The sequence below is a fragment of the Danio rerio genome, chromosome 14 (assembly GCF_052040795.2).
Source record: "Danio rerio strain M-AB ecotype USA chromosome 14, GRCz13ab, whole genome shotgun sequence".
Taxonomy (NCBI): Eukaryota; Metazoa; Chordata; class Actinopteri; order Cypriniformes; family Danionidae; genus Danio; species Danio rerio.
Genome location: NC_141034.1, coordinates 11,235,020 through 11,260,640, shown reverse-complemented (window position 1 = coordinate 11,260,640; position 25,621 = coordinate 11,235,020). Strand labels below are relative to the sequence as shown.

At 36.8% G+C, this 25,621-nt stretch overlaps 1 protein-coding gene and 1 long non-coding RNA gene across 6 annotated transcripts in view; both read right to left on the bottom strand.

Annotated features, from left to right (window-relative positions):
- LOC147840776 (uncharacterized) overlaps positions 1-25,621 on the bottom strand; it is a 1,215,461-nt gene that overhangs the window by 1,076,544 nt on the left and 113,296 nt on the right. The window lies entirely within an intron of this gene.
- Positions 1-25,621, bottom strand: part of nup62l (nucleoporin 62 like) — a 36,798-nt gene that overhangs the window by 6,640 nt on the left and 4,537 nt on the right. Inside the window, exons 1-8 of one of the 4 annotated variants that reach the window (XM_087280600.1) lie at positions 23,636-23,774; positions 20,309-20,602; positions 17,748-17,983; positions 13,652-13,726; positions 13,428-13,557; positions 4,087-4,261; positions 980-1,088; positions 745-889 (exon numbers count right to left, since the gene is read on the bottom strand). In XM_087280600.1, coding sequence (XP_087136726.1) covers positions 745-889; positions 980-1,088; positions 4,087-4,159 — 327 coding nt within the window. In that variant the 5' untranslated portion in view covers positions 4,160-4,261; positions 13,428-13,557; positions 13,652-13,726; ... (1 more) ...; positions 20,309-20,602; positions 23,636-23,774. 4 annotated transcript variants of the gene reach the window in all.

Sequence of the window (25,621 nt, the reverse complement as noted above, 5' to 3'; positions counted from 1 at the left end):
AATGCATAATGGGTAATTTTGTGTTCAAAGAAAAAAGTCTATAAATAAGAATAACTTTTAAAAAAGTGCTATACAAATTAATAAAGTAGTAGGTTTACCACATGCTAAGTTGTAGTGGTGCGTTCACACCAGACACAAATGAAGCATCAATTGGGAGTGATTTATATGTAAAGTCAATGCAAAGACATGATTACGCCTGATTCACATGGGGCGTCAGCATCAACACTTCCCATTCACTTTGAATAAGTGACATCAAGTGTTGCCGAACTGAATTGTGAATTTGTTGGTGGTGCGCCAGCAGCATTCCACAACTTTCCCAACTTTTCAAGCATCAATGGAAGAGTCAGCCAATGAAATCTCTTATTGCAAATACCCCCGCTCAAACAGTAGACAATTACAATCTAATTTTATTGGCTGATGATGCTATGATGATCGCATTAGCACCAACTTCAGACACACCCTTCCTCCGTCAAGCATTGACGCCTCGTGTGAATCAGGCGTTAGTCACCAAGCAGACAGACACTGCAACCATGACGTGAATCCGCGTCTATTGAAAAAAGAATTTTACATGTGAATGAAGTGAATTTGACTCAATGTTCACACATGCAAATAGCATGCAAGTCGCGTCTGGTGTTAATGTCCCATAACAGCCCCTGGTTTCTTTATTGGTCAGATTGTCCACTGATCTTTCTTTTTTTATGCCCAGATGAAAACACCGTGCCTTTCATTAGTGCATTGCTTTACCTTCTCTCCGTTCTCCACCAACATACGGTCCCAGGCATTGACCTGTGTAGCCTGCTGTAGAAAATGTCTTTCTTGGTCTTCCAATTCTGAGCTCCACTTATTGATCAAAGCCTCAAGCTGAGCATATGACATCACTGGAGCAGTGCTGAGAAAAACGGTTTTATTTTTACTTAAACTTTACATGAAGAAAAATCACAAACATGAATCAATATTTCAAACACAGAAAGCTTTGTACCTGGCTGTGACAACAGTAGTTGAGGTGGCGGTGGTGGAGGCCAGAGCAGTAGAAGCTGCAGTCTTCAGCCCCAATGAAAAGCCAGTAGTAGCTCCTGTGCTTGCAGCAGCTAAAAGAGACACGCAACATCGATAACAGGAAGATTACTATAATGAGACCGCTTTTAAAGTGCACAATTAAGTTTTTTTCTTTCAAAAATTGCTTTTTAAAATAATTTAAAAATATTTGTGTGAATATAAAAGTATGCCAAGATGAAGTTACTGTCTGCCAAAAGAACGATTTTTCTGCACAGACTGAAAACTAGTCGTCAAAAATTCCACTCTCTCTTCCTATACAAACATATGCAAGTTTGTAAAACATCTGCACAATGCCAGCGTATACTGTCATTCAGTGGCTGTACATGAACAACAAATACCCTCTTTGACTTGCCCTTGAACACTGTGTTTGTAGATGAGGGCCTGAAAGAGTTTGCTCTGTGTTGTTGAAATGTCAAGAGGACGCTGTTTTCTGTGATGCGAAAGCAAGTCCACGTTGTGTACACTTTAAATAACGAGGACTCGAGTTCAAAGAGATTTAGTAAAAATCACTGCCACCATTAACATTTGCATCCCCGTGTGGAAGGAAGCAGGGATTTTGAGAGACCAGGGCCTAGTTTTTCCAAAAGTAATCAAGTGGGATTTTGGATCAGGGATTGGATCAAATCTTGGAAATGGGTTTTTCAAAAGTAACAGAGGGATTTTGAATTAAGATCAGACAATGTAATCCAACCTTACATTTGTCTTGGATCAAACCTGGGTTATTCACAACTCTGAACTTAGATTGGGATCTATTTGATCCAAAAAACAGGATTATCCTCATGCCATCAGAAGGGTGGATACAGGGATTTTTTTAACCTAATAAATTATTTAAGTTTTGTTTTTTAAGTGAATGATGACAAACTTCATGTTTTCTGATGATCCATAACTTCCTTCATATTTGAAGCCTATATGAAGCATGACTAATGAGATATTGTTTTGTTGTTGTTGTTTACTATATCAAAGCAGTATAGTATTATGACGAACTAAAAATGTGAAATGTTTGTTAGGGGTGTCACGATTTCGATTTTTAATCGAAATCGATCGAATTTATGCTCAATTTCGATTATCGAATCAAAAAGTAGAATCGTCGATGCTGCCACGCCCCCATGTCACATCAGCTTGGCTTGCCAAGCGGGAAAAAACAGACTTGTTGAAGTGCTTGTTAAACTGCAGAAGCAGGAGACCCGTTGAAGGAGCTTAAATCCTCTCCTCTTTCAATGAAGTCGCCGGTGTGTAAGCATTTTGGATTTCCAGTGAGTTATGTTGACAACGTTCGTGTTGTCGACAAAAAAACACAGTTTTGCAAGCTCTGTTATGTACGTATTAGGGTTCGTCCGATAGACAACACCGGCATCGCGATCCTCCGCCCACCCCCGTTGCAAATCCGCTCACGAAAAGTACACACTCAGGCCCTGTTTACACTGTCTTTGTTTTTAAATGGCATTTTAGAACGACAACGATTTGACATACACAGTGGCGTGTAGCACTTCTAAATAGCCCTCCTTCCTCTCTACCTCTGACACACACACACAGACACAGACGCACACACACAGCCGTTCGAGACAGCGGGTTCAGGCAGTCAGAGGATCAGTAGACTGCTTCAATCTTTCACTCACTTGTACTTAGTCATTTTAGCGAACACCTCAGATTGATTGGTTGTGCGTCTTTTTTTACCGACGCCATTATAACGACACAGATCACTGCCTATTCACGAGTCCCGCAGAAAAAGTGATTGACAGGTGGTAATTATGTGTGTAACTTACCTTTATTCATTTACTGTATGATTTGTTTATGGGTAAAACAAAGACCACGCAGGTCAGGTAGTTTAAACGGTAGACTACAAATAATTAATTGGTCATTAATTAATTAATCAATCATAATCGAAAAATCGAATCGAATCGTGCCTTCAGAATCGAAAATGTAATCGAATCGAGGATTTGGAGGATCGTGACACCCTTAATGTTGGTTCATTGCAGTGTTTTTGTTTTCTAGCATTAAACCAAACCATGGCTGTTTGTGGTAGTATTTTACCTGTTGTTTTTGCTAAGCCGTTAGGCTACACTGGTGGTTCCATTTAAGGCTCTGGTAAACAGGATTTGGTAATCCTAAAATCTGGTATTTGGATCACAGTGATCCAACCTAATGTTTCTTTAAAACTGTCATAAAAGTAAGACAGATCAGTGAATTCTGGATAGAAAAACATGGGTTTTCCAAATCGGGACCAATTCGATCCAGACTAAATTTATTTAAAAAAACGGCCCTGATGCTTGAATGAAAGGTTTAATATAGGGACGTTTCTTCCCGATAGCGATAGCCCAATACTTGAGCTCAGGGCATCGGCGATACAGATTACTAAACTAATAACAGTTGTCTATACTACTAGCCCTGTATAAATGCCAGAATGAATTTATGGTGAACTTAACAAAACATGAACAAATACATACAGTGAACTAGTGTATTTTCATCATCTGACATTTTAATTATCAGACATTCAGCAGTGTTATTATTCACTGTACTTTACTGAAACAAGTTCAGCTACAAATCAAACATAAACTGAAAAGTTTTACAGTGTAACTTTATAAAATGAAAAAAAAAAAACTAAAATATAAAAAATAAATGTGAAAAATATAGAAAAATAATTTCTTTGAAGCTTAAAATTCAGAAATCTATAAAAATAAAATAGTCTGTTGCTCTCTTCTTCTCTGCTCTAACAGTGGTTGTTGTGGCAACAAAGCACAAATTCCTTTGTTTGCATTCTGAGCAAGAACTGACTCCAGGTTTGCAGTGTTAAGCAAAGCTAGCAGGCATATGTCTCATTTAAAACAGATGGATCACTGTATGGTTTCAAATATTCACCGATACCAGAATGTTTGCAGTATAAGCGAGTATTTTCAATTCTATAATCAGAACAACCCTAGTTTAATGTGATAAAAATGCTACAATGTATATCATTAACTATTTTTTTTTACCTTTGATGTATGTAAACCCACTGAAAAAAATAAATCGGTGTATGAAAATAAGTGTGGGTACCTGTGGTTATAGCAGGAACAGCTCCTAGAGGTTTCAGTGACAGGCTTGCTGGAGCACTGGATCCTGAGGTCATGACAGGGGCCACTGATGCCGTCGAGGAGCCCACTGAAAGAAACAGAACAGCTCATGTGATCTCATGCCATTTTCTAAACAGTCATCTGACATGATAGCAGCACTGCCACATCTTTTGTCATCATTGAAAGAATTATTACAATTACTATTACAATTACTAAAGGTGCAATAGGCGATTGTCTTCAGATCAAACTGAGTAACGCTGGTTGAAAGTTTCTTCACATCCTAATAGCAATCATTAAATCAAGTGGTCCAAATGTATTCACATTAGTATTGTGAATTTATACAAATTCCCAAATGCCAGCCGCACCTACAGTTTTCGCTGATATAGCGATCATCACAATAATTAGCTTATTCTAATTCTTTGTTTTAAAGCTGGGGTCACCAATCTTGCTTCTGGAGGGCCGGTGTCCTGCAGGGTTTAGCTCCAACTTGCCTCAACACTACTGCCTGGATGTTTCAAGTATACCTAGTAGGACCTTGATTAGCTTGTTCAGGTGTGTTTGATTAGGGTTGGAGCTCAAATCTGCAGGACACCAGACCTCCAGAAACAAGTTTAGTGATGCCTGTTTTAAAGGTTCATTAGAACCTTGACTTCTTTTGAGATTCACAGATTGTGTTGAGCATCAATGCACACAACATAAGCACCAAATAACTTTAGTTATGAGGAAATTTTGATAATTGTATTAATTTTGTCTAACTTCATCTCCATGTCCATTATGTATAATTTTTACAAACAATTCTGATGTAGACTTGAACTGAAAAAGGGGTTCAAGAGCATTTAAGCATGGTTTTATATCATCTGGTTTTAGTGACATTAGCATTAATTATGCATCTATGATAAATAATACTAACCCCAGCATCTGTCTTTGGAAGTCTGGCCACATATAATCCGCATATTTGTGCCAGTCTGTCAGATAAAAAATGCTTAAAACATGTTTATATTATCTACCTGCGGCCCACCCACAACTAAACAATTCACAATTTTATTATCTGACCAGCGTACTAAACTAAACTGCTGTACGTTACTAGCTATTTGGCATTTTTACTAGCCACAATTTTGTTGTTGGGAAAATAGTTTTTCTATGCATAAATTTAATTTTGGCATCCTAAAATTACTTGATTTATATTATTTATTATGTCCACATGCCTCCTCATTTTTTGAGTGTTGTGACCTTGCTCAATGAGGATGAGCAAATGTGTTAGGGTTTCATAGTGTTGCATTTTACATGACGTTTTAGGGCTCAACACTTCTCTCTGGCCACACCAAACTAATTATTTCCTTGCCACAAATTTTAAATAATGTGTAAAAACAAGCTAAATATAGCAATGCACTTATTATTCAACAAAAATGTTCTTTAAAAAACAACTGACGTTTAAAAAAAAAAAAAACGAATTTATCAAACTATACACAGTAATCGGTCCTGGCTGAAGGTCTCAGATCACTAGTTAAGTATATGGAGAGTCAATCTTCTATTAAAGGGGTGGTCCAGAGTGTATTTTTATATTTTAATATTGTATATAAATGTATATATATATATATCCTACTTTGATTATACAGCTTCTTAGCTAACATGAAAAAGACTTTCATATTTCATAGTTCCTCTGAAGACCCGCCCTCAAGAGGCTCTGATTGGTCAGCTAACAATATTCAGTACGTTGCAGATCACATCACCAAGAAACGTCTGTTTCAACCATAGACTAAAAAATATGGACATAGTATCCGTGACATCACCCATAGGTTTCTGAAGAGCGCAAAAGTAGCTGCAAGTAGGCGCCGCATGGCCAAGCATCGCTACTTTGTTCACGCATTATCGCACTGACCGGGGGATACCCAACAAGGGAAAAGAGTTGGAGCATGAGCGGAGCTACAGATGCCTGCTAGCATTTTGTTTAGACGGGCTTTTCTTCGGGAGAAACACTTTTACCTTCATCACCTAGGACTCGTTTGTGTTCTGACCACATGTGCTTGGTTGAATATTATATCAATAAAGTGTTTAGTCTTTTAGAACACTGATGTAATACATTGAGCCGCTTAGCGTTATTTTTATGAGATTTTTTTTCTACAGGAGAAAAACGCTAATCACTTCCAAAGACTTCAAATACAGTCCGTGTTAGTAGATGCAAGGCTATTTATAAAATCCAGGCATAAAACTGTTTTACAACATTTCAGACAAAAGTTATCAGCTAATAAATCTGTCAGATTGTAAAATTGGCCATTTACCATTGCAGTCGGAAAACATTTGGATTTCTCTTCGCTGGACGGGGTGTTTGTGTGTAACCTGAAGGGTTTATGACTTCATTAACCCGGATGCTTTTTTTTTAGTCCTCAAACTTCGTTCGCTGTAGGCTTTGTTAAGCTAACTCTGTAAAAGCCAACGTCTCCCTTTACATTGAACTTTGAGCAAAATACATTTAGAAATGTTGTTTATGTTTGCACAGCTACATTACACATCAACTAAAGTTTAAAATTTAATATAGTTGTGGACCACCCCTTTAAAGCAATTTTATTGTAGGATGATAATTAAACCATTTAATAAAAAAGTAAGGAAAAGAAAACATCCATGTGCGATAATAAAAGTATGACCACACACACAGGCTAGTGATAGGCCTATTAATAATCTGTTCAAATAATGGTTATTAAAAAAAATGCTGCTGCTTACAAAAAAATCTCAGAAAGCAGCAGGACTGTGGGTGCACGAGCATTGCCTTTTTACCCAGTCTATTTCAAAGAGAACCGATCGCACCAGTTTTGTTTTTTGGCATGGTTGCTTCATGCAAGGAAACGGGACACGGGAGCTTTTAAGCACTCGCGCATCACATCAACTGTGCGACCAACACTAAAGCCCTCATTAGTGAGTAAGGATCTCCTGTGTCTAACTGTGCGCCTGAATATCTCATTCTGAATATTCTCATATTGACTTGCTTTCTTTTGCATGCACGAACAATTAAGTCATGCTGCTTCTCGATTTAAGATCACATCTGCATGCATATTGACAAATTATAAATGAAAATTCTAAATTTAGAGACGAGCCAGCACTAGCAATTTAAAAATCATGTTCAACCAGTTAAAGTCGCTAGCGGGAGTGGCGATCTAATCCGCCACAGCTGAAATCTACCCACATTTGGCAGGTTGGCGGATGTTAATGTCAAGTCCTATAATTGATTATAATATAAATTTATTTAAAGAAAAGCTTGTCCAATCAAAATGTTAGGTCCGAACATTACGATAGGCTGTCATACCTGCCTGTCAAAATATGTAATTGTATACCACTGAGCACACCATTCGCGCAGAAAGAATTACGTCATCAGCACATTTAGAGATGCGGTTCAGACAGTGGACTTCTGGTTTTAGGTTTAAAGTTAAGTTAAAACTGCACCATAATGTTTTCTCTCTGATGAATGTAACATGAACATTGTAGTGATGTTGTCTAGGATGTGTTCTTTGGAAAGCGATTTGGCAACCATCAGTGCAATCTGGTTAACGTTAGCATTTTCCAAGATCTCCTATTGCACCTTTGAGAATAATGGATATATTTAGAAAGACTTTTTAATGTGGATTCAAATATTTCATGACTGAGTCATTCATTTGTGTGTAAGAACAAGCTTTTTCAGTCTTCAAGATATTGCAAAAGCAGCTTTATCTTGTTTTGCTTAGTCTGAGCTAGTTGTTACAACAATGCTCAGAGTCACCATGCAAACATGATGAATTGCTGAAGCGAACTTTTAAAACAATCTTTTTGTCCAAAGTGACTTCTCACACAAGTCAAAGTATGATATATAGCGTACTAAAATGTAGCGAAAAGAATCAGTTTGTGAAAATAAAAACTTACTGAAAATATCTAGTATTTTTTTTCCATTAATTAAGACTGCTAAAATGTGGTCTGATCATCAAGTTATAGGCCTCCTACATAATTAATTATACAGAATGTAATTTTCATTCATAAAGTAGTTAAGATTAACCACACTATAATGTGAATAAATTAAGTAAAACATCTAAACTCCATGCCTTTAGTGTGTATTATATCAAAACATCCACTAATTGTTTTTGTAAATGCTCTTGGGAACAAGACATGGTGTACACTGGCTAATCTTTCTCTCCCGTCACAGCAGTCATAACAATCGGAAGCTGAATGCTTACAAAACAGTGGAGAGGTGTGTGGAATACTGAAGAAATACCCCAACACTCACAAAACCTGAACAATGAGAAACTCGAGCCTAGGGCTAAACCATTATTCAAAATCAAAACTGAAATCTAGAAGTATTAAGGGGAAATTATTAACACTATGAAAAACCCTAAATAACCGACATAGGGAAATTACATCAGTTATCTTGGTTCGTTAATAACATTAAAACTTTCCCATTGAAACACACTTTTGCAAGTGACTTTGAGGACAGTACAAACACTTGATCAATATTTAAAATTATATACTTATTATAATGATCAGATAACTTTTTAAAAAACGCATATACTCAGGTATGATTTCTTCTAAAAGTACATATTGTGTTACTGTGCAGTTCAACTTTGTGTATGTATGAAAGATATAGGGTCCATCCTATCCTGCTTTCATTTTTAAATTATTGTGAAAAGCGCTACATAAGCAGGCTTGAATTAAATTGAACAAGGTAACTTCACTGACAGCACAGTGAGCGACAATTTGTCTTCATGTCAGTGTATACATGCAAAGAGAAAGAAGGCAAGAGAGTCTTATGCACCTCAGATAAATGGCAGATAAAACACAGACATGTTATACACTCAACAGCCACTTTATTAAGTACACCTTACAAGTGCTCGGTTGGATGCCGTTTTGCCTTTAGAACTGCCTCAATCCTTCATGCATAGATTCAACAAAGTCAGAGATTGTGGTCCATATTGACATGATAGCATCACGCAGTTGCTGCAGATTTGTCGGCTGCACATCCATGATGCTAATCTCCCGTTCCACCACATCCCAAAGCTGCTCTATTGGATTGAAATCAGGTGACTGTGGAGGGCATTTCAGTACAGTGAACTTATTGTCTTGTTCAAGAAACCAGTCTGAGATGATTCGTGCTTTGACATGGTGTGTGAGGAAATGCATGCTGCTGGAAGTAGCCATCAGAAGATGGTACACTGTGGTCATAAAGGGATGGTCAGCAACAATACTCAGGGTAGGCTGTGGTGTTGACACGATGGCTCAATTGGTACTAATGGGTCCAAAGTGTGTCGAAACAACATTTCCATACCGTTACACTACCACCATCAGCTTGAACCGTTGATGCAAGGCAGGATGGATCCATGCTTTCATGTTGCTGACACAAAATTCTGACCCTACCATCCGAATGTCGCAGCAGAAATCGAGACTCTGACCAGGCAACTTTTTCCACTATTCTATTGTCCAATTTTGGTGAGCCTGTGCAAATTCCTGTTTTTAACTGACAGTAGTGGCACCCAGTGTGATCTTCTGCTGCTGTAGCCCATCTGCCTCAAGGTTTTTTCTTTAGATTAGATTCAACTTTATTGTCATTAAACAAGTAGAAGTACAAGGCAATGAAATGCAGTTTGTTGCAGGTTCGACGTGTTGTGTGATCAGAGATCCTCTCATGCATACCTCGGTTGTAACGAGTGGTTATTTGAGTTACTGTTGCCTTTCTATCAGCTTGAACCAGTATGGCAATTCTCCTCTGACCTCTGGCATCAACAAGGCATTTGCGCCCCCAGAACTGCTCACTAGATATTTTCTCTTTTTCAGACTATTCAACCTTAGAGATAGTTGTGCGTGAAAATCCCAGTAGATCAGCAGTTTCTGAAATACTCAGACCAGCATGTCTGGTACTAACAAGCATGCTACATTCAAAGTTAATTAAATCCCCTTTCTTTCCCATTATGATGATCAGTTTGAACTGCAGCAGACCATGTCTTGACCATGTCTACATGCCTAAATGCATTGAGTTGCTGCCATGTGATTGGCTGATTAGAAATTTGAGTTAACAAGCAGTTGGACAGGTGTACCTAACAAAGTGGCCGGTTAGTGTATGAGTGTGTGCTATGTATATTTATTATGTCCATTTAAATACACACGTGTGCATATATTTGAGAAAACATGAATATGTGATACCAATTATATGTAAATTTGTAACAATTTTTTTGATTAGTATTATGCATGCGTGTCCATCTCATATACATACACAGATATATTGTCAAAAACATGTGTCTACTGTTTGCCCAGCACTAATTAATTTAAGAGATACACATTATGTTCTACTGTGACCATTTTAAACGCAAACTAAATGTATATTTCAGTTGTTTAAAATACTCTACAAATAACCATAACTTGTTTCTGTCAAGTGTTTTTAATTTCACAATAAGAAATATGCTTTTTCATTTGTAAAACAATTATTCTTTTAATACATATTTTTTTAAACCATTAATGAACAATTATGCAAAAAATAGAGAATTGTAAAATAAAAACAATAATTGTTAAATAATCATTGTAAAGTCTTCAATTAATATATATTTGAATATTAGGTCATATCATTCAGCCCATCAATAACTTGCATAGCTGAATCAGACCACCGTAGGAAAGTTCTATTAGGGATGTGCAATTAATCGAAAATCCGATTTTGATTTTGGCTTTTAACGATTATGAAAAACCATTAATCGAGATAAACGATTATTCCATCACGTACCGCCCCCTTTACAGTTGTACACGTGTGAAAACTCTTTGCCTCTGCAAAGCTAAGTTCCACGTGATAATGACTAAAAGCATGTGCTCTAATGTAACTTTTGCAGCACGGGATGCGCATCATTCATAATTTTAAAACTACAAAAGAGCACGTGCTGTTGTGTGTGTGCGCGCTGTGTCTGGCCTCGGACAGGTAGCATGTGTGTTTGTTTGCGCGCTCGCCGCGCCGCGCTTAGCCTCGGACAGCAGAGCACACACACATCTAACGCGAGCTTAATGTGAGCGCTTTAATGGTCAAATACATGCACATTTGTGTCAGAGCGTGGTGTTTATTGATTATTTATATTAACCCCCATGTGTGTAATAAACTAACAAGTTGAGAATCAAAAGACACATGAAAGAGAAACCCATGAGCCGCACTATTCTTAAAAAGACAGTGTGCGATATTCCTGCTGCTGCCGACTGTTTTTATTATTAATCAATAATAAAATCAAAAATACAGTGAAGATGCTTAAAGCACAGTTTAAACAACAGATTTAATAACTCATTTCTAAAAACTGATTACTTTTATCTTTGCTATGATGACAGCACATTATATTTTACACATATTTATAGATATTCTTCAAGATACTAGTATTCAGTGACATTCAAAGGCTTAATTAGGGTAAATAGATAAGTCATTGTATAACAGTAGTTTCTTCTGCAGACAATCAAACATATATATTGCTTAAAGGGGCTAATAATATCGAGCTATTATAGGTTTCAAAATATTCAAACCTGCTTTTATTCTAGCTGAAATAAAACAAATAAGCCTTTCTCCAGAATAGGGTTGTAACGGTATGAATTTTTCACGGTATGATAATCGTCTAAAACAATACCACGGTTTGACGGTTTCGCGGTATACGGTATGTTACAAATGTTACAAAATAATAGAACAGTGAAGCAAATTTGACTTTTTCCAAATAATATATTTTTAGTTACTATAAACACCACTTGCAATGAACAAATAAAAAAATAAGAAAACAATAAATAATGTGTCAAAGTCCAAATAAAGTCCAAATAAACATGGTGCAAATCCTCAGTAAAAAATAGATATAAATGTTTACTATACTATAAATAGTTACATAACGAAACTAGATTCAATATGGAACATCCTTAGGTTTTATGTGCCAGCATGGATATGGTTGTCTGTGGATATGGATTTGGTTGTCTGCAATGCAGACAAACAGCTGCATCTTCATTTGCGTCTTTTGAAAACAGCAAGAGCAGCACTTCGTCTTTGCTGTGTCACTGTTTTGTCATGTTTCTGTGCTGCTGTGCATGCAAAAGTACTTAGTATGAGAATTATTTCATGCAAAACTTTTTTTTTTTGCGTTTTATTTAGCCGCGCAAAAATGTATGCCTTTCTTTCATTCCGTGTTGTTCAAAAAGCTCGTTTTTGGTCCACAAACAAAAGCGAAACCTATGCTTATTGGTTGTGATATAGCGAGTTTGAACCAATCTGGGCATGGAGGAGGGATAATGCATCAATGTATCATGTCTGGTTTGTCCGGAGACACAGTGACGAGCGTTTCTTTGTCAAATCAGCGTTGTCAAATGTTGATGACGTAACCGCACTGATTCCGGAGCCTCTGAAAGTCCGCGAATGTTATGTGATACAGCACTGGAAAGCTGAGATTCTCTTCTTTATGCCAATCTTTGAATTGTATGAATCGGATCAGTGGATCAAAAGTTATTAAACATTTAAGAGCAATACTTATTTTTTGCCACGGGCGGCTGTCTCGGTCTTTAAGGGTTAAAACCGTTGATATGCAATTGTTCATGGTATGATAATCGTGCACGTTCAAATCGTGGTAAACCGTCATACCGGTATATTGTTACAACCCTACTCCAGAAGAAGAAAAATTCATAGGAAATCCTGTAAAAACCCCTCTGTTAAACATCATTTGGGAAATATTTATATATAAAAATAAATTCACAGGAGGATGAAGAATTTTGACTTCAACTGATAATCGTTTTGAATAATCGTGATTACAATTATGACCAAAATAATCGTGATTATGATTTTTCCCATAAGCAGCCCTTAGTTCTATTAACATTGTAATCATTATTAACCTTATGCTTGTTAATAACCATGTTTTGATTATACAGAATCATGAGAGAGGATCGTTTATATCAGCTTTTAGCTTTAAACCCGCCAACAAATCTTTTCTTTAGGTCCTAATAAGGCCTTTGTCCTACATTTGACCATCCTGTGACACAAATCTATTGCAGTTGATCATTATTTCCTGATAGCACAGTTCTCTTTTGGATCTGCCAAAATAAGTTAAGCAAGACACTAGAGGGCGCCTGCAGTCCTACAGTTAACTTTTAGAGAAGTCAGTTTCACTTTTTCCCACCTGCACTGTCAGTAAGCAATTTGGTAAGTGCTTTATAAATGTGATGTGTAAAAAGATCAGACCATATTTCATGAGTAATCAAGTAATCCTCAAGTAATAACTGCCTGATATGTACACAATCACATGTGTGATCTATGTGTATAACTATGCAGTTTACATGCAGGTTTGATTGGGAAAATGACTGAACAATAATTTTCTTTATGACAAGAGCTGGAATAGGAACTCACATGTGAATCCTGTGACTGGAGTTGAGGCTATAGGATTAGCAAACAGAGAGGACACTGGAGCTGTCGAGGATTGACTAGATAGCGCAGTGCTGGCTGGGGCTGGAGTAGCTAAACAAGAAAAAAAAACATGTTATACAACCATTTAAAAATTTTTTTAAATTTTATTAATTATAATAATTGCAATAGAAACAATTGTACATGCCTGAAGTTTTAATTCCAAAATTAATAGCAGTTGTGGAAGCAATGGAGGCAGCAGTAGGAGCACCAAGAGACAGACCTATAAATCAAAAGCAAATGAATACCGGAATAAATATTCAAGAAAAAAAAAGCACAATTTTATATTATATAGTACCCAGTGGTGGAAAGAGTACTGAAAAAGCATATTTAAGTAAAAGTACCATTACTTGGCTAAAAATGTAGTGTGAGTAGAGTAAAAGTACCTGTTGTAAATTATACTAAAAGTAGGAGTAAAAAGTAGCCCTTTTAAAAGTACTCAAGAGTAGTGAGTATTATGCTGTTAAAAGTTGATGCATTTACATGTCATTTGTGGATGTGTGTGTAAATGTAACATTCTGTAGTGCATTTAGTCATTGCCCATTAGTAACACAATGTCATAAGATGTTAATATTAGGTTAGATTTAGGTTGTGATGTCAGGTGACCAAAATTCAATGTCTAGCCAGCGTCATAAGGACAACGTTATTTGGATGTCCAATAATGACATCAAATGACGTTGATATTTGGTTGATTTTAGGTTGTTAGAAAGTGACCAAAATCCAATGCCGAGCCAACATCTTAAACCAACATCCTATTAATGTCAAATACTGAAATTTATTCATCAGTTATGGCAAGAAACCAAAATTCAACGTCTGATAGATGTCATAGTAGTAACGTCGACACAACGTCAAGCTGTAACATTATTTGACGTTATTATTTGGTTGGTTTTAGGTTGGACACTGACGTTGAGCTCTGATGTAAACCTGATATTCATTCCCAAACAAAATGCAACGTTTCCACGACGTTAGGGCACAATTTCAATCTGACGGCATGTCGACGTCTTGTGCCTGCTGGGTGTTTAAGGCCATTTCGGTCATTGTACAGTAAATATCAATCATCTTCTCATCGGTGACATGCATCTAAACCAGGGGTGCCCATACTTGGTCCTGGAGGGCCGGTGTCCTGCAAAGTTTAGTTCCAATCTCAATTAGACGCACCTGGGCTAGCTAATCAATCTCATACTAGGCTTTCTAGAAACATCCTTGCAGGTGTGTTGAAACAAGTTGGAGCTAAAATCTGTAGGACATCGGCCCTCCAGGACTGTGTTTGGGCATCCCTGATCTAAAAGTCTCTGGGTCAATGCGTGTAAAGATTTTGCACATCTTCTTGGACACTTTTAATGCTTTCAAACAGTTTGCTGCATTGTAAAGTGCACATGTCTTGAAGTAGTTCATTATGATGCAATTTACCTTCTATGTGTGATTTGATTTAACAGGAATTACAGGACTGATTTTTCTAATTCCAATAAAAATTAAAAAATAGTGACAGCAGGTTGAAGGAAAGTAGTGAAGTAAAAGTACAGATTCTGCACTAAAAATGTACTCAAGTGAGAGTAAACGTGCACATTTTTAAAACTACTTCAATTACAGTAATTTGAGTTTTTGTAATTAGTTACATTACACCACTGATAGTAGCAGTGCATTTCAGTGTGGTAAAGAGCAATTAGGTTAGCTTGTCTGAAGTCATGTAAAGTCCAGGCAAAAAACAAACAAACAAAAAACTGCCATGTGTTTTTATTGAATCTTGTGAATCGCAAAGCTACTTTCTGCGTCACCTTATAGCATCAGATTAGTGGCTGGTACATTCTTATTTCAGGGAACAATACTGTTTCTAAGATAGCCATAGGTTCCTGCTCGCACCAAAAATGTGCTCATGCTTGAAGCGATTCTCATGTGTTTGTCATTTGATGCCTGACAACCCTCCTGCCACAAAATCTAGCCAAAAGTACTACAAAATGCTAATAGTTTAAGATGTTTAGATGTCTTTACTGAACTTTAAAAATGCTAATACAATAGGAACACTCCACATGTCTTAATTTGATTTCTGTTTAGTTTGATTAAACATTAGTGGAATTAAGGTTACCAAAAAACTCTGTTCACATGGTAGACTCTTAAGCGGATCGCACACCGGATGTATCACAATGCTGAGCAGCGCATGACAGTTGGAAGTCTTGCACACCACACGCACATTTGCATGTTATTTAATATTAAACTATTCAGATGATGCTCTGTGGTGCTGCAAAAATATGAACAATTGTCCTGAGTTGTAACGGACAGCCACCGACCTGCGGAGCCGGTGTGCATACCCTGATAGAATTCTATGTTGTGATGACCCCAGGATTCCAGTTTGGATGTGGCAGATCCTGATTGTGTGCCTGTTTGCTCACCGATTGGTTTAAAGCATATAAATAAGACTGTTGAGCTAGCTTCTGGAGGACAGAGTGGCTACTTGGACGTCCTCGTGTCAAGACCATCTCTTTTATTCTGTAACCTTATGGTTTTGTTTTGCATTATTTATATCATGTAGTTAAAGTTAGTTGTGACTATATTAAGTTATTTATCTTCTTTGGCTCTAGACATTTGTTTGTTTGCTTGATTTGTTGTTCTATTAGTTCTATGTATAATACAAAAGTTGTATATATAATTTTGTCGTCTGAACTCTTATGTTGCGACTCAAACGAGGAAGTCGTAAAAATGTTTAGAATTCTTAAAATTCGAAAATTCTTCGCTGAGAGACACATCTGGTGTGCGACCCCCTTTAAAGTGCTCTCACACCGAGACTTTGGTTTCGAAACCTGGTGCACTTAGTTTTTTATATATGAATCCCGCAATCACACTCGAATCTGCACCAAACAATCGGTCCGAGATTGCCTGAATGAGGAGGTCTTGGCTCAATTAAATCAAACTCTGGAGCAGATTGAATGTTGTGAGAAAGCAATACGATCCAATAAACAAAGAAACAGGCTGTATCACAGTGTATCATTAATATGTAATAGGCATATATGGCTTTACATTTTTTCTGCTAAATTCATTCTTCCATGGTGGGCGCCACACCAAAAGTCATCCCGCCATGGCTACATTACAGCTTCAAAACATTCAGTCATTGTGTTTTTAATAGCAGGTTATAATCGCAACAAAACGTATTAAAAGGTAAGTGAATTATAACAGCGCAAACTTTTCTGTCATCGTAGTAGTGCTGTGCGTTATTTGTTTAACCCTTTAAGGTGACATGCTGCCTGATTGAAAGACAGGACTGCGCTATACGTGAGGCCAGCAAACACGGCGTAGCTTTCAGATGAACAGAGATGAACAGTTTCTATAAGTATGCTTTATAGATAAAAGTCTGGCTCTGCATACAATGACCTTATCTTGGCTGTTTCACTTTACTTCAAGACGCATTAATGTTGCTCTGGGTCTATTGGAGACATTCTTAAATATTCCTTGAAAAACTAATAAATGTTGTAGACATATTCGTTACATAAACGCACTAAATCGCACATCAGCAGCATTTATTTAAGAGCGCATAAGAAAATCTGCGCTTGAGCAGCATATATTTGAGGGAGCATGCAAGTAGTTTTGTGCACGGGAAAATCGGCGCGCAAGCAAAGAGATTCACATGCTCGTATAAAATATGCGATCTCGAGTTGTAATACTGCACTCACGACATCTGTCATTGAAGTAGGATGGGATGTCATTCCTACCAGTAAAAGTGTGTTTCATGCCGAATACGAAAGTAAAAGTATGCTTTTACCGAGAGCTGAAATTGACTGAACTGCAGTCTTGGTTTATCTGTTATTTCTCTTTATAATGATAAGCCTATAATGCATAATTCTAGCCAATTCTACCTCTGATTTATATTTGGTGACTATGTCTGTGCGTGTCACCATTCAAAATGAAAGCTTCTCACTCATAATATCTTATTGCTCATCACCTCAAACTAAAATAAGGACGCATGACAGCTGAGCTGAAAAATAAACCGTGAAACTCTGACCAACGTGAGGGGCGTTTACTCGCACATGATTTGTTTTAGCTATTTTGGTCTGTTTAGAAACTTTGCCGTGTGAAAGTGAACTGCACCAAGAACAAAAATAAACATTTTAACAATTTGAATCCCTGTTTTGAAACGAAACAATCGATCTACATGAGTGAAAGCAGTCTTAATCACAGTATTGTCTTAATGGTATTAAAACTGGAATATTGGTGTTCATGTAAACGTACTCTGTGTCAAGACACTGTCGTGTTACCTGTGGTAGGTTGAACTCCTAGTGAGAGCACAGGGGTGGGCTGTGCCGGGGCAACTGAGGCAGCCTGAACTTTGGGCGCCCCAAAGCTAAATCCTCCCATAGGCTGCTGGGCTGCAGTTGTCTGAGGGGTGAGCCCCCCGAGAGAGAAGCCTGTCCCAGTGGTTGAAGCCCCCAGACTCACACCTGTGGTTGCAGGTTGAGGTGCTGCAGGTGTGCTGAGTTTTGGAAGGGAGCCACTAGATGCAAAGACATAAACAGCATGAAACATTACAGAATTGTCCTTTTTAACCTTGCTGTTTCACTGTCACTTGTGAAGTCATATTAAAATAAATTGTGACGACACAACCCTAAAAATGCTACATTAAAACATGTTAACATTAGGGCTAACGATTATTTTAATAATCGATTAATCTGTCTATTTTTTTTCGATTAATCGAAGAAAAACAAGAAAAGCCTCAATTTCCAACCCTTTATTACAAAAAGCTTATGCCTGAGCTGTTATAATAATAATAATAATAAACTGTTTTCAATCCAAATATCTAAATGTTTTTAAATGAAGATACATACTAGACACATGAAATAGCATAAGAAATCACTTAACCTCAAAATTAAGTGATTGTTTGCTTAAAACAAGCAAAATTATTTGCTAATGGGGCATGAAAAATTATCTTAATGACATATAATCTGAAACAGCATCACTTCGTTTTCTCATGCCATTTTTCTTGATGTAAGATTTTTTTAGATATTTGAACTGGAAACGTGACAAAATGACTAAGAAAGAACAGCTTTCTGCAGTGCAGCTATACATGAATACAGATGGAAAAATGAAGGATGCAAAAAAGATAACATTCACACACTTGCTCATGTCATCAACTACCTGATATTCCAATTCACATAAACGTGTAAGTGATCATGATTTATAACATGAGATGGACGCCTCCATGTTTACTTGCGGCCGCTGCCTCATTCATAAAATGAGAACACACAGGATTCAGCAGGTACATTCATAAGTTACTCCCAAAATACATGCAAGTAAGTGGCTGGTGAACTTAGAGAAGCATAGATTCAACTTTATAGTTTCTTTCACTATGTGTAATGTGTATCTGATATGAATAAAACGCATCGGCAAATTATACTTGAATGGATTGTTAGACTTTCTTGTGTGTTTTACAAACTCTAAATGTATTGTTTTACTAAGTACTTGTCTGTATTTACATATTTAAAACATAAATGAAGTATTAGGCGGTTAAAATGCTGCATAATTTTGATAATATGAATCGTCTTTCAGCGGAGTTAAGTTGGTTTTGTTTTCGAAAAGAAAAAAAAAAAAAAAAAAGCAGCACTTTTCCGACGGTCCTTTACTGAGAGTTTTCCTCAGCGCAAGCTCTCCGGCTCAGCGCATATTGCGACTGCTTAAATGGAGCAGTGCCTGAAAAAATAAAAAAGCGAAAAAATAAAAAAGACAGCTGTGAAGCATAACCTGCTTTGTCTTTTGTGTAGGAAACACAGTTTAGATCTTTTTAGGGTAAGAGTTTTTTGTGTAATGCCATCTATCACTGAATGTATCAGGATTACCGAAAACAAAACCTGCTTAACCCTGCTGTCTTTCTTTGGCTCAGCGCCAGACACAAAGAAACTAGAACCAGGGACTTTACGGTTCTCACTTCAAAACGTAACAAAAGTAGAATTCTGTAGTGATTCTTCCGCATCATCCCTGTCTTCTTGAGGCGCAGAACTCTGTATCAGTGCGCAAGAGAGGGAGAGGTGCCGTGTTTTCTCCGCTCCGAGCTACAGTGTACTTTTTTTATCAAAAGTCTCCGTTTCAATAATGAAATTCGTTGCCAACGCTTTCAGTAATCAATTTTTATTGATTTAATCGATTTGTTGTTGCAGCCCTAGTTAACATTCTATTGAGTGTCCAGAAAGAACTATGGATGAACAAATGTATATTATAGGTTTGTCTAGAAAAAATTAATATTAGGATATTATAGATATATTAGAGATGTATGGGTGGAGGAAATAAAATAATATCTATATTTTATATTGCAGCCTCTTGCGATTAACTGCGCAACGTTTCAAATTGCGATTCAATTTCGATTATTCACACAGCCCTATATTGTATATATGTACTAACAAGGGTATATTTGCCCGTTTATAGTATTTTGTTTTCCTCATTTTGTCTATTTGTATTGCTTCATTTACAAAAAATAATAAAGAAATAAACAATAATTACATTACATTCCATAATATGAAAAAAAATACTATGGAGGTTAAAGGTCATGGTTTCCCGCTTTTTCCCAAAATATCCTTTTTTCTGTTCATTACATTTTTTTTAACTCAAATAAGTTCAGAACTAGTGAAAGGTCAACGCAGAATGACAGGATTTTACACGAAGAAAACAGAAATGAGACTCCCGTATGACATTCTTATTATTTTAAATCAGTTGGTTTTACACACATTTGTGCAATTACACACACATTTGTGTTAACGGCCACTTTATTGTCTTTTTGGCCTTTTATTTGCTTTAAGAGAAAGAAAAATCGCCCCAGACAAAAACTTACCCAAAAGAGAAGCCTCCACCTGCAGTGGTACTCTGAGCTTGGGCTCCAAAGCTGAATCCACCTTGCGTGCTTCCATTGTTCTGTGTCGGCTGTGCAAGAAGTCCTGCTATCTGAGATGGTGGGTTTCCAAAGTTTTGAGTCTGGGGTTGGTTGGCCCCGAAAGAGAAGCCCCCTCCTGCTGGAGTGCTGGAACCCTGAGGTACACCGAAACCTGTGGTGGCTGCAGCGGTAGTTTTAGGGGTTCCAAAATTGAAGCCTCCAGTGCCTGTTTGTCCAAAGTTAAATGCCATTGTGCTAAAAAAAACACAAAAAATATTCAGTATCATACATCTTTAACTTGCACTTTAGAGATTTTGTTTTACCAACAACCTATAGACAAAATGTCAACCATGTGTATACAATGACTGTTAAACAGATGGTTCACTTCAAATTAAGAATGCCGTCATCATTTACTCAGCCTTCATAGAGAGTTTCTTTCTTCGGTTCGAGCACAAAAGATAATATTTTGAAGAATGCTTTAAGCACTGCATTATTTTCCAACTATGGAAGTCAATGGGTACCTGCAACCAGCATTTTGCAAATTATCTTCTGTGTTCAACAGAAGGTTTGAAACCACATGAGGGAGACAAAATGATGACGTCGTTATAATCTTAGGATGAACCATCCAGAGTCAACCTCTACATGATCGATTTTAATTATAAGAATAGTTCTATTCTACAAAGTCAGGCAGCAAAACACAATTCATGATTTATATCCTGTTAGGCTTCTTACACATTTCAAAGTCAAATTTGAGCATTTTCAAGCACACTACAGATACAATTGTGGTAAATTACATATAAACATGCACATACACATACTGTACATACTTTATACTACAATATACCAGATACTATTTGCTATAGTATTCTGTGGTACTTTAGTATAGTATTTCAAGGACAAATTTTGATGGTATATTTGCCACAAGCAGCACGGTGGCACAGTGGGTGGCAAAAACGCCTCACAGCAAGACGGTTACTGGTTCGAGCCCCAGCAAAAGCATATTCAAGGATTACCAGTGAAAAACTTGCTAGGTATGGGACGATATTTTAAAGGTATACAGCGGTTTGAAAAAGTGAAGGTTTTAAAACAGCCAAAAAAATTTTGCAATATGGTTCCTAAGGTATGTGTACAATTTTTTATTTGTGATTTTTTTAGGACAATAATATCTCCAGCAGAGAAGATGCTGTTTTGAATTAAATTTAAACAAACAAAGACCGCAGAAGTCAATTTATTTGGCCTGACATGTTTACTGTTCCAATATTTAAAATGTTAGATATACTATGTTCAAAGGGTAAAAAAGTTTTTGATTTTAACCCAGACATTTACAAAGAATATATTTTAGAGCAGTAATCCCAATACCTTGAAACAGTGATATTTTTATCCAAGGTTATCATACTAATATACATAATTTTATACCGGCCCATGCCTAAACCCTGCTTCATACACATAGATGAATTTGAAATATATTCCCAACTAATATAAAGCTGGAGCTGCAAAAATAATGGATTGATGTAAAGTTGATTTTTTATTTGCACATTCGTTCTTTTTGAACAGTGACAACTTATGGCACGCTATCTATATTGTTTACCACGCTACTTTTGAGTATTTCCTCTGAAATAGCATGCAAGCGTGACTTCAAAACAACATTAGCACTATTTAACTGACTGTGATCAATGTTGTACTTTGAAAGCCACTGGCTTCTAATATGATTTACCTATTTAGATTTTGTCAAGTATATTAAGGAAAAAGTGCAGCACGGTGGTGCAGTGTGTAGCGCTGTCACCTTACAGCAAGAAGGTCGCTGGTTCTAGCCTTGGCTGGGTCAGTTAGCATTTCTGTGTGGAGTTTGCATGTTCTCCTCGTGTTCGGGTGGGTTTCCTTCAGGTGCTCCGGTTTCACCCACAGTCCAAACACATGCAGTATTGGTGAATTAGGTAAGCTAAAATGTCCGTAGAGCATGTGCGTGAATGAGAGCATATGGGTGTTTCCCAGTGATGGGTTGCGGCTACAAGGGCATCCGCTGTGTAAAACATATGAGCAATTCCGTGCAAATGTCAACCTTGCCATGAAAAAAATTAAGTTTTCACCAAAATACAGAAACAGTTTCTGGGTTTTTTACGCAAGAATGCATCTGTCAATGTTTTCAAACTATTCTATTTGATTTACTAAAGTCACACAAGTGACAATTTGACATCCATGACATCTATAACGGAGAGGTGTCACATCCATAACCACACCTATCCGTTATAGATGTAACGGTGAAAAAATTGTACAACATTAACAGATGCATTCTTGCGTATTTCTAAAGTACTGTAAAATACTTCTATAGTGAGCAACTCTTTATTCTTTTGATTAGCATTGTTTTGTTTGGGTTGTGCTGTTTAATTTACAGAATTTCTACAAATTATGTTGTCTACTGTAAACCTGCAGACTTTTTTTTGTCACATCCATATTGCATGTTTATTTTTCTCATATAAAGTACAAAACATGTTTACAGATTAATATTTTTCTGGTCCTGTAACTCTGTGGTCAATAATTCTGAAAATATAAACAGAAGTTTTAATATAATGTTAACATATCATTTCTATGTGAATTTATGTTTTGAGTTTTACTGCAAATGTCACATCCATAACGTTGGAATTGCTCATATGTTGGATTAATTGCCGGTTAATTCCGCTGTGGTGACCTCAGATTAATAAAGGGACTAAGCCAAAAAGAAAAATGAATGAATGAAGGAAAAAGTCCGAATGTGCAAGTACAAAACCAACTTTACCCTTTAACGAATTAATAATTGTAACGTTATCTCATCATAACGTTACTTAGACATTGTTGTGGATGTGTGAAGTTAACCAACATTAACTCATCATTGTAGATCGTAATGCTCTTATGCGGAATAGGCTTAAAACACGTACCAATCCTTTCATCTAGATACGCACACGGTCAAGATATTCAACATTACAAACAACACGCAAATGTTCTTGGAGCTTTAAAAATTTGATTGCAAAAATGTGTACGTAAGCCACTCAGGGTTTGGGGACAGCGTTATGATGAGCAACTGAGCTCTATTATAAGATTATAGCTAAACTGTTGCAAGCAGCTGAGCAACTTACGTACAATTCTCTAGATATGAACATTTCGTGTGATAGACTCTTTAATATTATTGAACGCCATAGTAAGAGAACGGATATGTTTTTAGCTTCACTTCAGTGATAACAGCTAGCTGACAGTTCCTCACGTTACGCCAACTCAATGCAGATTTCTCCACAATTACATCACAAATGTACTTACTTTAAGATAGGTTGATCACATTACACATCACAAGGTGAAATAAAACACTTCAACAAATAAAATGTAAAATGATAAAGAACGTACAACTACTTCACAGCAGCTCCCGCGCACAGCATCCGTCACATGCGCAGTTTCTTTCAGGACCTTCGCGTCATCTGTCTAGGGTCTACATTCTGCCTGCTCAAAATTACAGACTTATGTGGCAACATCATCACATTAAAATAAAAGGTCGTAATAAGCCACAACATCAAATGATAAAGAAATCGTTATTATTTTATTTAAAAGGAATGTAGTTAGTTAATTTATTTTTGCATTAACTAAAAAGTCTATAAACATAATTGTTTATCAGCAGGTCGTGTGCACGAGTTCGGGGCGGGCACTGGTGAGGACAGTGATGAGGTTGGTGACCTCTCTCTCTCTTTTATTAACAATACTTCTTTTAAATGACACAAACGACTGAGATGACAATCAATTAACATTCACAATCTTTTCGTCCACATTAATGTTAATAATAATAATACAAGATAAAAACAATAACAAAAACGAACAAATAAAATAAATGATAAATAAAGAAAATAAGTTCCACTGGAGTTGAAGTTTTAAAAAAATTAAACCAAAATCCTCTATTAAAGTATATAAATATCTTGCTTTTTGTCTTTTTATCCCTCTTAAGGTCTTCGAATATATCTCTTCAAATATATCACAAATACTTCTTCAAAGACCACTGGGGCATTTAAAAAAAATGTACATTTATGGATTCATTCATTAATTTTCCTTCGGCTTAGTCACTTAAACATACACTACAGCCAATCCGCTTGTTAAGTGGTGACGTGTTTGTGACGTATGTAATACTGTTTCCGGGTCCAAGCCATTCATTTGAGTGGAGAAATCCTTCGTTTATGATCACGTTTAATTCCTATCACACATTAAAGTTAATTTTACATAAAGTCATAGTGTACACAACAATCTTTGGGCTTACGGCATAACAAATACCAAAACATTTTACAATTTATAAAAAAATTAATCACTTTCTGGCCATCAGATATTAGGCATGGACAAATATTGACCTTATTCTAAAATGCAGAAGTGCGCCTGTTTTCGCGATTGTCTTAGAACTTCCGTTTCAGTCGCCTATGGGAGAAATGACAAGGAAAAATAAACGGCAAAAAACGGTCAAACTACAAACAAATGTTTGCATGACTATACAGACCAAGTATAATAATATAACAAGGAAATATCAGTTTGCAACATCAAACAGCGAAACGAGCAGTTTTTACTGTCTAAAAATGAATGGAAGTGAATGAGACCGGAAGTCTCGTGCCAAAAAGATTCAAATGGCAGCGCCCACTCGTCTGCGGAGAATAAGGTCAATACTGCGATCGTGATTTTCGAAAGCAATAAATTGCTTTGTAAACGTTTATTATTACCATTTCATGAGTTTCCCCATTCAGCTGAATAGAGCGCTTGGACCCGGAAGCCGCTTCGCGCGACGTCACACTTAACAAGCGGATATCGTTAAGCCCCGCCCTCCTTAGTTATCGTTGCTACGCCTGTCAAGCTTTCGTGCCTGGCACATCTATTACAATGTGTATGCGCCAGTGTCAGACATTGCCAGGGATATAATTAGTAATTTTTGACAAACAGGTGAGATATCTGAGAAAACCAGACAAAAAAGTACTGCAGTATGCATTACAGGGGTATATTCACAACTTAATAGCAACCGATTAGAAAATAATTTAATCAAAAGTGAAGCTAGGTTAGCCTAGCCACCTCATACGCTGACTAGTCAACAGCTTAGTTCATGCACAGCAGGAGAGGTGAAATTTAAAATTAACCTAATAACTAATTAAACAGTGATTTCTCTTTTTTAGCCAAAAAGCCAGATTTACCGTTACTAACCGGCGAGGAAACACGCATGGACAGTGCTTCAACATAATTCATTCATAGAAAAAACAACCAGAAAAGGGAAATTTATGAATTTGTGCT